Source organism: Mustela nigripes, chromosome 1 (assembly GCF_022355385.1).
Source record: "Mustela nigripes isolate SB6536 chromosome 1, MUSNIG.SB6536, whole genome shotgun sequence".
NCBI classification, from domain to species: domain Eukaryota; kingdom Metazoa; phylum Chordata; class Mammalia; order Carnivora; family Mustelidae; genus Mustela; species Mustela nigripes.
The window spans coordinates 89,940,174-89,952,756 of NC_081557.1; the positions used below are offsets into that span (position 1 = coordinate 89,940,174).

A 12,583-nucleotide genomic window follows, 5' to 3' on the forward strand; every position below is an offset into this window, starting at 1 on the left:
CAGCTCTGTGTGCCTGGGAGCTGCTAGGTCCAACAGAACCTTAGCTTCATGGATCAGAAGGCAGTTCCCTGTGTTTCCCCAGGAGAAAGGCCTGTGATGTGTCTAGCGGAACAATGAGATAGTGAAATGGGACTCGATTCCTCCATGAGGGGGTTCCACGAGCAGCTTGTTAAACCACAACCCAAGAAACCAGGTCTAACTGGAAGAGCACTGTGCCAGGAGTCAAAGACCCGGGCTCCAGTTCTGTCACAAGGAGCTGTGTTCCTTGACTGTGAACTTAGAGTTTCTCATCAGTTCAGTGGGACAAGTACCTTCCAGTCCTGTCTGCATTTCAGTGCTGGGACCACTGAGTGTGAAACACAGAAGACAGTTGGGGCTGTTTTTCTTCCTTCCAAGACAGACCCTGTCTGACTCATTCAGCAAAAGGTCTGGGAGTCTTGGAGGAGTTGGGTGACACTAGGGTAGCCTCTGGTGGGGAGAGTCGTAACCCTCTGCCCTGTCTCCCCATCCCCGCAGGCTGAATGGCTCTCTCCCCAAGGGCGTGGAGGCCCAGAACAGAACCCTCTTCTTCAGGGGGCCCATCAACTACAGCCTGGCAGGGACCTACGTGTGTGAGGCCACCAACCCCATCGGCACACGCTCGGGCCAGGTGGAGGTCAACATCACAGGTAGGAAGCTGCCCCCTGCCTGGCCTCTCTCTGCCCACTCACTGCTTCCTCCACAACCAATGTCCCCCACCTTTGGCTTGTGTCATGGCAGGAAGATCACGTCTCCTCTTCCTCCTCCAATTCCCCCTTGAGCTCTGGCCATTGGCCTTGCTTTGCTTTTCTGTTTCCTCTGTTACAAGGCTCTGTGTGAGACAGGGTGACCCCCGATCAGAGAGGGGTCGGAGGGAGGCAGTAAGCGCCATCTGCAACAATGCTGGGGGGGATGGGAGGGCAGTCAGGGGCGGTGTTAGAGCTGCCCGTGCCCTGTGATGCCGGCAGCCAGAGCACCTCTGTTCCTGCGGTTCAGGAAACCCACGTGCGCGGCCGGGGGAGGCTTACCTCAAGCAGGGACACTGGAGGGAAAACAAGGAGATAGCCCAGAGCCATGGTGGTCCTATGCCCCCCCCACTAAATTACTGTTTTCCCTGCATCTTGCCGTGTGTCGGTGCAGAATAGGAAATTCAGCCACCTGACCTCTCGGCCCGAGGGAGGGAGCACAGGAGCTAGGATGTTCTGGGGGAGGCCTGCCATGGGCTGTGAAAGCAGCACGGGCGCCCGCGTCAGACAGCTGGGATGTGGACAGGTCCTCGAGGTGCCTGGAAGCCTCGTTGTCAGAATGTACAAAATGTGGGCCGAGTACCTAGCGCAGACCAGTCTGTCAACAAATGGCCCATGCTCTGTGATTAGGATCTCGATCTCTGTCATTATCATGATTAATGGAAGGATCAAAACAAGCCAATAGAGGGGTACAGCTGCCATCCCAAGTTCACAGCTGCAACGGGGAGTGTCTTTAACATTGTAGCTGAGCTGGTCGCAGGATAGGGAAGTGACAGAAAGAAGCGCCTGGCTAGGGAGGTGGTGTCATGTTGCTGCCACAGCCAAGATGGACAGGAAGTGACGTCAGATCAGAGGGGTGCGTGTTATGCGCAGGAAGTGATGTCAGAGGGCGCGTGTTGTGCGTAGGAAGTGACATCAGGGAGCTGTGGAGCCTGTGGGTGGTTGGACCGTCTCACCGGAGGGCAGGCACAGGACTCGGGCACGGACTGGAGAGGCCTCAGCTCTGGGCCTGGGTCTCAGAGAGGAGGAGACCTCCTTTGTGGGTATGTCCCGGCACAGCTGCCCAGGGAGCAGCCGGACGGTGTGTGGGGCCTGCGACCTGCCATTGGGACCACTCCGTCTCCCCCTCACCCGGGAAGGTGGCATCCCTGGTCCTTCGCTGCTCTCTTCAACCCCCTGCCCTCTGCTCTCTGACTGGCTGAGGAGGAATCTGGGGAAAGCTAAGGCAGCCTGTCCTCCAGGCTCGGGTCTGGGCTGGAGGTCAGGGCAGATTCACACGCTTCTCCGCTCCTGGAGAAAATGTGGGTCGAGCTCAGTAGGAGCCTCGCAGGGGCCCGAGCTCTGGCCGTGGGGGCCACAGTGCAGACAAGGATGAGGAGTGAGGAGTATTGGTAAGGAAGCATGACCACGCCGCCGCGAGTCGTATCCTAGGAGGGTCACGCGGACAGGCCTGGGCTGTGTGTGCCTGTAGCTGTGCCTGTCAGTCTGTCATACAGAGATCATCACACTTCGCTCAGGCCAGATGCCTGCTCCACTAGCTTGCACATGCCAAGCCCTCCCTGGGTGGCAGTACCTTCCCCACTGGGGGGCCACCAGCACCCTGGTCCACCCCACCCCCAGCTGGGGGACCACTGTGTCAGCCTCCACCACTCAGGCTCCTTGGGGAAGCTGCGAACCAGAAAATCAGGGGAGGAAACTGAAAACCTGGGAGCAGTGACCCCCACCCCCCCACCTTCCCTGTGATCCTGCCCCTGGCATGAGTGGACCAGCCAGAGGCCCTTCTAGGCTTTTGGAGCCAAGGAGTGCTACCCACCCCAGAGGCAGGGCTGGGCCAGCAAAGGTAGAGCCTCCCTTCTCCCAAAGCTCAGGAGATGTGGGATGCCCAGGAGTGCAGGGTTGCTCGTCAAAGTCACCAGGTCCAGGAGCAGGGAGGAAGGGAAGGGGGCACTTGTCAGGCCCGGACTACAAAACAGAGGAAAGAAGCCAGCTGTGGAGGTGGGCCATCTCCTTGCGCTGATGGCTGCAGGGGTGCCCCGCATGGGATCTGTGGTCGGGCTTCACTGGCCCTGTGGGCAGGGGGACCAAGCTGCCAAGGGCTCCAACTGGAGGAGGCACATAGCCTCTCCTCCTGTGCTCCCCAGAGGTACTGAGCGGGACCAGGGGGTGGGGGGTAACCAAAGTCACATGCAGGAGTGGTGAGAAGGGCCTTGCATAGGGACACTCTGCTGACAGCCCAGTCAGGCAGAAGCCAAGGAAGCATGACGCTCACTGAATCACTCATTGGTGGTCCCAGGAGCGGTTTCACTGGCCAACCCAAGGGAAGGAGGGAAGCTCTCGCATCCCCTCTGGAGGCTCAGCCAGGAAGCCGGAGCCATTTCAGAGCTGCGTGTTCTTGGGCTCACGGACAATTTCCGAGCAGCCGCCACTACCACCAGACCTCATCCCGCATCAGCTAGTGTCTGTCACATTCTCTGAGGGCCCCATCCGAAGGGCACAGCAATGCCCTGGGCTCCAAGCCCCACTAGTCAGGAGGGAATGCATGAGCGAGACAGATAAGTGGAAATTTAATTTTTCATCCTGGCCATCCGTTCGGGTAATAGCTTTGCCCTGGGCGCATCTGGAGAGGAAAATGAAGAGCAGCTGGGGTCGGGGGGAGGTGGCGGGCAGCAGGGTGTGCGCCAAAGACCCAAGCGTGTGCAGGGCACGCATGTGCAGTGCACTGCCCCCACACAGACACACTTTAGCACAGGCTTCTCAGGGTCCTGGGTTCTGGGGAAGGTGGCATTTGAGTTGTTTCTATAGGGATGAGTGAGTGGGCAGTGATGGGAGGATGGGGGTTCACAGGCAGGGGAAGCTTGTGGGAGCCGAGTGGGCAGGAATGGAAGGAGTGGGCCTTTCTCTGTGTTGTCAAAGGGGATTCTCTGGAGGGTTCTCAGCAGAGAAGCGGCGTGGGGAGGCAGACGGCTTAGACCAAGCATTTGAGAGGCTGCGTGGATGGCACCAGGGGACTAGTTAGGGGCTGTACAGTGAGCTTGTCCCTAATGGAGAGCAGCAGGCCTGCGCTGCGGCCACGGGGCCGGTGGGGAAGGACACACCAGAATTTGTGTGTACGTGTCCACAGCGCCTGGGTCCCTCAGACGAGCCCATTTCCAGGATCTGAGTGCTGAGGAGCAGTTTCCTAGGGCTAGCCCTGTAGTCCCAAAACAAACCAGCGAGCTCCCTTCTCCCTCTGTGAGTGTGGGGGAGAGGTGCTCAGGGTATGGCCTTGGCCAGACTATAAAGAGGCTAGATGGGGCAGCGTCTAGCCCTGGACTGGTGCTGTCTGGAGGAGAGTCTCCAGGCTGCTCCAGGGGCAGATCAGGAGGGTGTCTGCCCCAGTTCCCACTTCTGGTGATGTCGCAAACTCATCCACTGGGGGTGACAACTGCAGGGTGAAGGAAACGGGTCTTCCTCTTAGACTGGGAGTTCTCACCACCACATGTTGGTGGGGCTTCAGGGTCCATCTGGAACGGAGGGGATGTGTGAGCTTGGTATGAGCCTGCAACGGCACGTGCCAGCGCGTAAGTGTGGGTGTGTGCCTCTGAGTGTGCAAACGTGCTCTGGCAAGCCGGCAGGCGCCTGTCTGTATGCTGAGTGTGCACACGGGAGGCCTGGCTGGTGGATGGCAGCAGTGCGCAGGTGGCTACATCTGGGCCCCTGGGAGGGCTGGGGTCCAGCTCCAGCATGACAAGGCCCTGCCCGATGACACGCTGCACAGCTGCCGCGGCTACTTCGGGAGGACAGGGCTTCCCAGAGCCTGACCTCAGGCCTTCCCACCCTCCCTACGGCCACAGCTGTGCACCCTGGGAACTGTAGTTTTTCCGGCCTTCCAGCCCCATCTCCTGAGGCCAGAGCGCTTCCCTCTGCACCCTCACCTGGCATCTGAAATCCGTCTGCAGCGCCGGAGTACAGGGCAGCTGGTGCCAAGGCCCTGGGTAAGCCTTGAGCAGAGTGAGCCAGGAGGAAAGCAAGAGATGAAATCAGAGGTGGGAGCAGAGAGGCCCAGGTCATGTCGGACATTTGAAACTCTTCAGATCTGACAGGATCTCTGTGGCTGCTGTGTTCAAAAGGGTCTCCAGAGGGGAAAGGAAGAATCAGGGAAGCCAGTTGGACAGCTGTTGCAATAATGCACGTGACAGGGGCGCCTGGAGGGCTCAGTCCGTGAAGTGTGTGCCTTCGGCTCCGGTCATGACCCCAGGGTCCTGGAATCAAGTTCTGTGTCAGGCTCCCTGCTCCCCAGGGAATCTGCTTCTCCCTCTCCTGCCACTCGTTCTCTCAAGCTCTCGCTCTCTTCCTCTCTCAAATAAATATTTAAAAAATTAATGCAAGTGATCGGTGATGATGGCTTGGATTAGGGACGGAGCGATGGCGGAAAGTCCTCAGGTTCTAGATTTACTCTGAATTCGAATTTACAGACTAATTTGGGACACAAGCTGTAATCACGAAATAGGTTAATACACCAAACTCTACCATACCCTGATTAGTGGGGCCCAAAAAATTCAGTCTAGTCAAGTAAAACGTCAGAGAGCTTTATTTTTTCGTTGGATCTCTGCCGTCACAGAAAGCGTAAAAATATAGTGGAACTTAGACTCACACAGCTATAACATACATGAATAGAAACAGTCCCAAATTATCATGGGGATGCCACTTCCCAACCCCTCTCCTCTTTCCTCATTCCTGAAAAAAAAACAAAAAACAAAAACAAAAAACCTTTAGCCATTCAAAAACTGAAGGAATGGAAATGGGCATGAGGGAATGAGGAAGGGCATTCCTGGAAGGGCCAACAGCACGAGCAGAGGCTTGCAGTAAAGAACCAACTTGGATGGCAAGGCTGGAGAGTTAGCCATAGCCAAGATCAAGTCCGCAGGCAGTGGGGACGTCGTTGCTACTCTTTGAAGAAGGGAGTGGTAGTGTCTACACACTGGAAATTAACCTGGTGACTGTAGACAGAGCGACTCAAAGGACAGAGACCAAATGGAGGTGGGAGATTCAAGAATCTCCTACAGGAATCTCCTACCTGGCATGAAGTGATAAAACATTGAATAGGAAGAGTCTAACAGGGTTAGATGGAAAAATTTGAAAGGAAAGGTAGGTCCCTCCATGTGAATGCCTTTCTTATTCTCTTGGCCTCTCCAAGTCCTTGCCATCCTCAAGGCTTGGCATAAGTCTTTTCCAAGAAGCCTTTGCTAGCTCCAGACCACAGTGTTCTCCCTCACCTGTACTCCTGAGGCCCCTGTCTGCCAGTGCCCTTGACTGTCTGCATGCTGCTTTGTCTCTAAGGGTGTCATTTGGGAGGCTGTTTCTTGTATTCTGTGACCAGCAAAACAGATGCTCCGTAGATGTTTGTTGATTGGGTAGATGGATGGATTGGTAGAGAGGCAGATGGCTGGATAGGTAGATGGCTGGATAGAGGGGTAGATAGGTAGAGGGATGACTTAGTGGCTTGGTGGGTGGGTGGGTGGATGGATGGATGTTTAAGGGGGTGGATAGGTAAATGGATGGTTGAGTGGGTGGGTGGATGGTTGGATTAGTGGATGGACCAGTGGGTAGATAGATCAGTAGATGGGGGCATGGATGAGTGAAGTGATGAGGTAAGTTAGAGGTGAGAACTGAAGAGTTAGCAGGCAGGGTGAAAGCACAGAGGCTAGGCTCCTGATAGCTGCCTTTCGGGCACACCTTGTGGAAGCAACTCCCACTTTGTGGGGGAGCCATGTGCAGCCCTTTTGAAGGCAGTAAACAGATGGGACCTAGTGAAGCAGGAGAAGCTTGAAGTTCCAGGGAAACGGTTCTGGAAGTGAGCAGTAAGGACAAATACTCAGTAAATATTTATTGGGCAGCCACTTGGTGACCTGCATGGAGGACACAGTGGTGACAAGTGGCTGTGCCTCTCTCTGCCAACTCCTTCCTGGTGGAGAGGCCAGGACAGGAGCATCTGGGTGGTCCCTGCTCAGCCATGTGACTGCCGATAAATGGCCTCCCCTTCTTTTGGCCTCTGTTTTCATTGGGCCTTCCAGCCTGGACTCCCAGAAGTCCTTTCCTCTTCTAGTCTCGGGCCTGCTTCTGCCTGCTGCAGGCAGCACCCCACCCACTCCCACACAGGGGCTAGCTTCCCCTCTGGAAGGACGGAACGGGCTCATAGGAAGAGCAGGTTCCCTTAGAGCGGGTGATGCCCACTGAGGGAGTGAGCTGGCAGGAACCGATTCCCGGAGACCAGAACAGATGCCCTAACCATACACCTTTGCCTGGGCCTGAGTGAGGAGGGCTTAGAACAGCCTGGCAGCCCTCCCAGGCTCCCCCAGAACCTGCCCACAGCGCTCCTGACCCAGGTCAGCCGTGGTCTCCGGTGCCACCCTGTGGTGGTGCTGGGAACCGCCTCCCTCTGCCTGCCCTCCGACCCCCTTCGGCCTCTGGCAAGGAAGGCCCTGTACGGAGAGGGAAGGGGCAGCACAGGCGCTCCCCCAATCAGCCTTCCCTCCCACCTCCTGCTTCCTTTCTCTTCCCTCTACCTCTCCTGCCTCCTCCTTTCCACCCTGTCACTGGGGTGCACGTTTCTGCACGCGCATTCTGCCGTGATGGCCAGGGTGTGCCCTGGCACACTCCCTCATGTGTATGCGTCGTCGCCATGTGTGTGCATGTGCGCTCGCACCTCACTCGTGCACAGCCACGCTGAGCGTCTTCTGCCCCCGGCCCAGGCTGGCAGTACTCTCAGCACCCACCTGGCTCTGCAGGGCCAGACCGCTGCCAAGAACCACAGCCCTGGTTTCTGGCACTCACAGGGCGTCCCTGGGGCCAGCCTGGGACCCTGTCCTCTTCGGTGTGCCCTCGGGAGCACAGTGAAATCAGACGTGGGCACCCAGTGACCTGCAGGTGTCCGGCGCAGGCTCTCTGTGCAAAAGAACGAACTGGTGTTGCATCATTGGCTGGTGGCCTCGGGCAGGTCATTCCACTTTTCTAAGCTTCGTCCCCTCCACCCCCTGCTTCCTGGCCTTTCCATCCCCTGCCTCCTGCCACCCCTGCCGACTCCCCCCAGGAACAGACACTGACACTGTCCCCCTCCATGTCTTTTCCTCACCCAGAGTTCCCCTACACCCCGTCTCCTCCTGAACACGGGCGGCGCGCGGGGCAGGTGCCCACGGCCATCATTGGGGGCGTGGCAGGGAGCATCTTGCTGGTGGTGATCGTGGTCGGCGGGATTGTGGTGGCCCTGCGCCGGCGCCGGCACACCTTCAAGGGTGACTACAGCACCAAGAAGCACGTGTACGGCAACGGCTACAGCAAGGCGGGCATCCCCCAGCACCACCCGCCCATGGCCCAGAACCTGCAGTACCCAGATGACTCGGACGATGAGAAGAAGCCCGGCCCTCTGGGTGGGAGCAGCTACGAGGAAGAGGAGGAGGAGGAGGGCGGCGGAGGGGGCGAGCGCAAGGTGGGCGGTCCCCACCCCAAATACGATGAGGACGCCAAGCGGCCCTACTTCACCGTGGATGAGGCGGAGGCCCGTCAGGATGGCTACGGGGACCGGACTCTGGGCTACCAGTATGACCCCGAGCAGCTGGACTTGGCCGAGAACATGGTTTCTCAGAACGATGGGTCTTTCATTTCCAAGAAGGAGTGGTACGTGTAGCCTCCACCACCAGAGCCTCTGTCTGCGCCTCTTCCTCCCCAGCCCCCACCCGCACGCCCCCTGCCCACCCCCGTGCCCTCTCCTCTGGGAGCTCAACAGAGACTCACCCAGCTGCCCAAAGCCAGCTCCACACTCCTGGGGAGCGGGGAGCCCAGGGCACACACGACCTGGCTTGGTTTTGATTTCCTCCCCGTCCCCGGCCCTCCCCATGCTGTTGTGTTCACTGTGGCTTTGGTGTTGCTGTACCTTTTCTCCCCTGACCCTCCGCCTGCCCTCTGTGTGGGGGAGCCCTATTCTCGTCTTGTGTACCTGGGCACCCCTCCAGGGTTTGGGGAGCCAGCCCTCCCCCACCCCCCAACACTGGAATCTGTTTGCGTCCTTCCCACTGGGGGTGGAGGGCTGAGGGGGCTCTAAGGGGAGAAGCCCCGCCCTACCCCCAGCTGCTGCTGCTCTTTTCCCAGGGAGAGGGAACCCAGTCCTCCCTGCCACGAGCAGCCGGGAGCTTAGACCCGTGGTCTAGACGGCCATTGCGCCAGAGAGGCAGGGAGAGGCTTCTCCAAAGCACCCAGGGTTGTCTTGTTCGTTAAGTGAATCAAGTTGAGGTCCCCACCCAGGGCCTTGGGCAGTGTATTTTCCTGGCGAGGTTGGTTTTACATTTTATTTCCTCATTGGCCGACAGAGAATGAAGTTGGCCCAGCTCTGGTGCGTCTCTCCTCTTGATCCCTATCTGCTCCCCACACAGTGGGGCTCCAGGTGGACCCTGACCCACACTTCCCGTATGCCTCTACCAACGCATGACAGACACCTACATGCACACTCGCCGCTCATGTCTGCCCTTCCGTTCCCCCGGGTCTACATGCCCTTGCAGGCTGGACAGCACCGGGGCCCGCCCCTCTCTGCTCCACCTTTTGCCCTCCCAGTGGAGGGTGGGGACAGTCTTCAGAAGTGTGCAGGGACAGCTGAGACCAGAGCTCCCTGGAGCCTCTACCCTAGGAGCTCAGGCTGGCCCCAAAATGCTTCTTTCGGCAGGGGAGTTTCTCCCATTTCTCCCTTACCTGTCAAGTGCTGGTAACTGTTGATTCCCCTGGAGAGTCAGGGCTGGGGGGTCCCTAACATGTCCAGGTGACAGAGGTGACCGAGTACCACCAGTCAGTGGGGAAGGGAGTCGACAGGAGAAGCTCTGCAAACACGCACGAAGAGTACAGTGGGCAGCCCACCTGCCAAGTCCAATGCAGATGTTCTAGGCTTGCCAGAAATGCAAGGGGAGTGGGGTCACGAGGAATCCAGATTCAGGAGCTCCTGCTCACCCCTCACCACGTTCCTCTCTCCCTCCCTGCTCAGCTGTAACTGGTCTCCATTTGGGGATGGGAAAGGGGTAGGGGATCCTTAGGGAAGCTTTCCCTTTGAGTTACAGGTTCCCTCCTTGAATGGGGCTCTGGGTCCCCATCAGTCACCCAAGACGAGGGCTTCCTGTCTGTACAGCCCTCTCCATTCCCCCAGCTCAAAGTGCCTCAGTTCCTCCATCTGCCCACCCTGGTCCCCCCAGCACTCTGGATAGGAAAGACCCTGGGATGGGAGAGGCAGGCTCATGCCTGCCCATTAGGGTTCCAGTTAACTCAACCCAGGCTGTCCAGGGCTCTGTGGGATGGCAAGTGTTGGGGGGGCAGGCAGCAGACCACTCTGTGCCCCAGGGGCACTGACCTACCCTGCCATAGGCTTCCCAAGGGAGCCCCAGCACCCCCTCCTCCCTTCCCTGGTGCTGCTATTGAATCCCTGCCCAGCTCTGTCTCTGCCCTGGCAACCCTGGGCCCACCAGCAGGGCCACCCTCACCTGGCCCCCACTGCCCTCACCCCAGCCCTGGCTGCCCAGTAGCCACGTAGCAGAAGTCTGAAGCCATGCCAGCCCTGGGGCAGCTCTCCCCTCTTGGCACTGGGGGTACTGGATGGGGTGGAGCTGGAGGAGAACGTTCTGAGGTCTTTCTAGCCACAGGGCAGAGGGGTGTGGAGGAGCTGGGCTGCTTCTCCTGGCAGGGCAGAGGGCTTTCTCCATGTTACATCCCACCTCACGGCACTCTGGCCCCTGTTTGGTCTCCTTGTGCCCAGGGGCTTACTTGATAGAGGCATTCTCTGTCTTCTGGAAACCATGAAACAAAGAACTCTTCCTCCTGTGTCTCCCTTATCCTGTACTGCCAATCCCTGTTCCTCCTTCTATGATGTACTTAGGAGGGCCCCTGAGCCCAGCCAAAGCACTGAGTCCCCTTTCAGACACCTCCATCCCCTCCCCCCAAGCAAAGCACAAACTGTGGGACCCATGCCACATGCATGGACCGTGTGGGAGGCTGCTGCCTGTCCGGGAGCCCAGCGGCACTCCCAGCAAGGCAGCTGCTACTCGGGGCCGAAGGTGGGCACGAGGCAGGCGGGGGTTGGCACTCGGGCCTGGGGAGGTGGGGTTTTCTGTACCTCGAGTCTGCGGGAAGGTGGGACCTGCTGCTGGGCTCCCTGACACAGCCCGCTGGCGGCAGGGAGGCCTGGCCCAACAGAGACGAGGACGCTCCGCTTCTCCTTCATGCCCCAGCATGAGCTGAGCTTCTGCCTTTGCTGGAAATGAAATAAACTTGGTATTCCTTGTGCCAAGGCGTCCCCCAGTTGTCACCCTGCCTCTTGTCACCCTCCCTGTTCTTGGCCCCCCAACCCCCTGACCCCTACCCATTTAAGGTTTTGATATAGTTCTGATGTGTAAAAGCATCTGAGTCCCCTTTCATCAGAAGGAGCTGAAAAGCAGCAGCATGGGATTGGTGATCGTGAGCAGGCGCGCACAGCCACCTCCAGCCCCGTCCACGCATGCGCGGGGCACCCCCACCCCCCAACAGACCCAAGCACAGGTGCCCTGGGCATGCACAGGTGCGCACGCGCGGCCGTGGCCGAGGACTGGGCTGGTCCTGCTGAAAGCCCCACAGGAGAGAGGTGAATTCCCAGTGCTCAGGCCATTAGAGAGACTCATGGGAGCCTCGTTTCCCTGGACCTGTGCCCCCTCTGCCAACCTCCTCCTATGTGCCCAAGCCACTGGTGCAATAATTTTTTTCTGCCATCCTCCGAGCAGAGGAATCGGGAATTGTGTTTGGTGGATGTGAGCAGCTCACCCAAGGGGCAGGGGTGGGGGGTGCTCGCAGGCCTCCAGGGGCCCGGGCAGACCTCGGAAGCCCAGCTGCCACCAGGAGCCCGCTCCTACGAAGGACTGGGCAGGACCCTCCCAGGCCCCCGCACCCACAGAGAGCCCTGCTCTGGCCACGGGCGCCCCAGGGGGGCAGGCCCTGGGGTCCTGGGGCCTCTCGCTGCTGCTGTCCCGCCGGAAGGCCAGAGGAGCCCCTGTCCCACCGGTGCTGCTGCTCTTCTGACCCCTGCTGTGAGGAACAGGATTCTAGGCCAGAAAACAATGGTTTCCTCTTTGTATAAAATGGAAACAAAAATCCAGGAGAAGCTGCCACTCCTCACCTCTGAGTGCAACCCGCTACCTTGCCTTCGGTTTCTTCGTCACCGTGTCGTCTTTGGTCCCGGGGACAGCCCAGCAGGTTCTCCTGGTTCTGACCCAGGGTGGGTGTTTGCATCACCCCCTTTTACTTGTATTAAAAAAAAAAAAAAAAAAAAAGATGGGTTGAAAAATGTACTGAGGAAAAAAAATGTACTTTTTTATAAATAAAGTGTTTAAAACAACCCGGGTTGTCTGTGTCACTCCTCACCTCCCAACGGAGGCTGTGCCCTGGTCCCCAGCCATGGGTGTGGGGACAGGGTCAAGCTAGAGACAGGCTGGCAGGGAAGTGAAGGGAAAGGAGACCCCACCCCGCACCAGGGGGCCCGTGTTCTGGGATAGCAACGCAGACCCCTCCAGGACCCCGTCCCTGGTGTGAGGGGCCTGCCTGAGACCTCATCCCAGCGCACAAGCTGCCACGAAGCCTCCCCCACCCCCGGGAAGACTGTGGGCAGCAGTGGCAGGCCCAAGTGGGGAGGCCTTCAGGCCACACAGCCGGAGAGGCTGGGGGCTGGCTGAGGCAGCCCTCCCCCCACCCCACCCCGGCTGGCCCTAGTCCCTGCCTCCCTGCCCCACAGCAGCACACTTCCCCCTCTCGCCCACTCCCTGCTGTCCTGCTCCTTCCTGCCA

The 12,583-nt window shown here is 58.7% G+C and overlaps 1 protein-coding gene across 1 annotated transcript in view; it reads left to right on the forward strand.

Annotated features, from left to right (window-relative positions):
* The window catches only part of NECTIN1 (nectin cell adhesion molecule 1), a 61,243-nt gene extending 49,105 nt beyond the window's left edge, over positions 1-12,138 (forward strand). Inside the window, exons 5-6 of the mRNA XM_059415410.1 lie at positions 517-668; positions 7,880-12,138. Coding sequence (XP_059271393.1) covers positions 517-668; positions 7,880-8,427 — 700 coding nt within the window. The 3' untranslated portion in view covers positions 8,428-12,138. The remainder of the gene's footprint in view (positions 1-516; positions 669-7,879) is intronic.
* Positions 12,139-12,583: the final 445 nt, after the last annotated feature.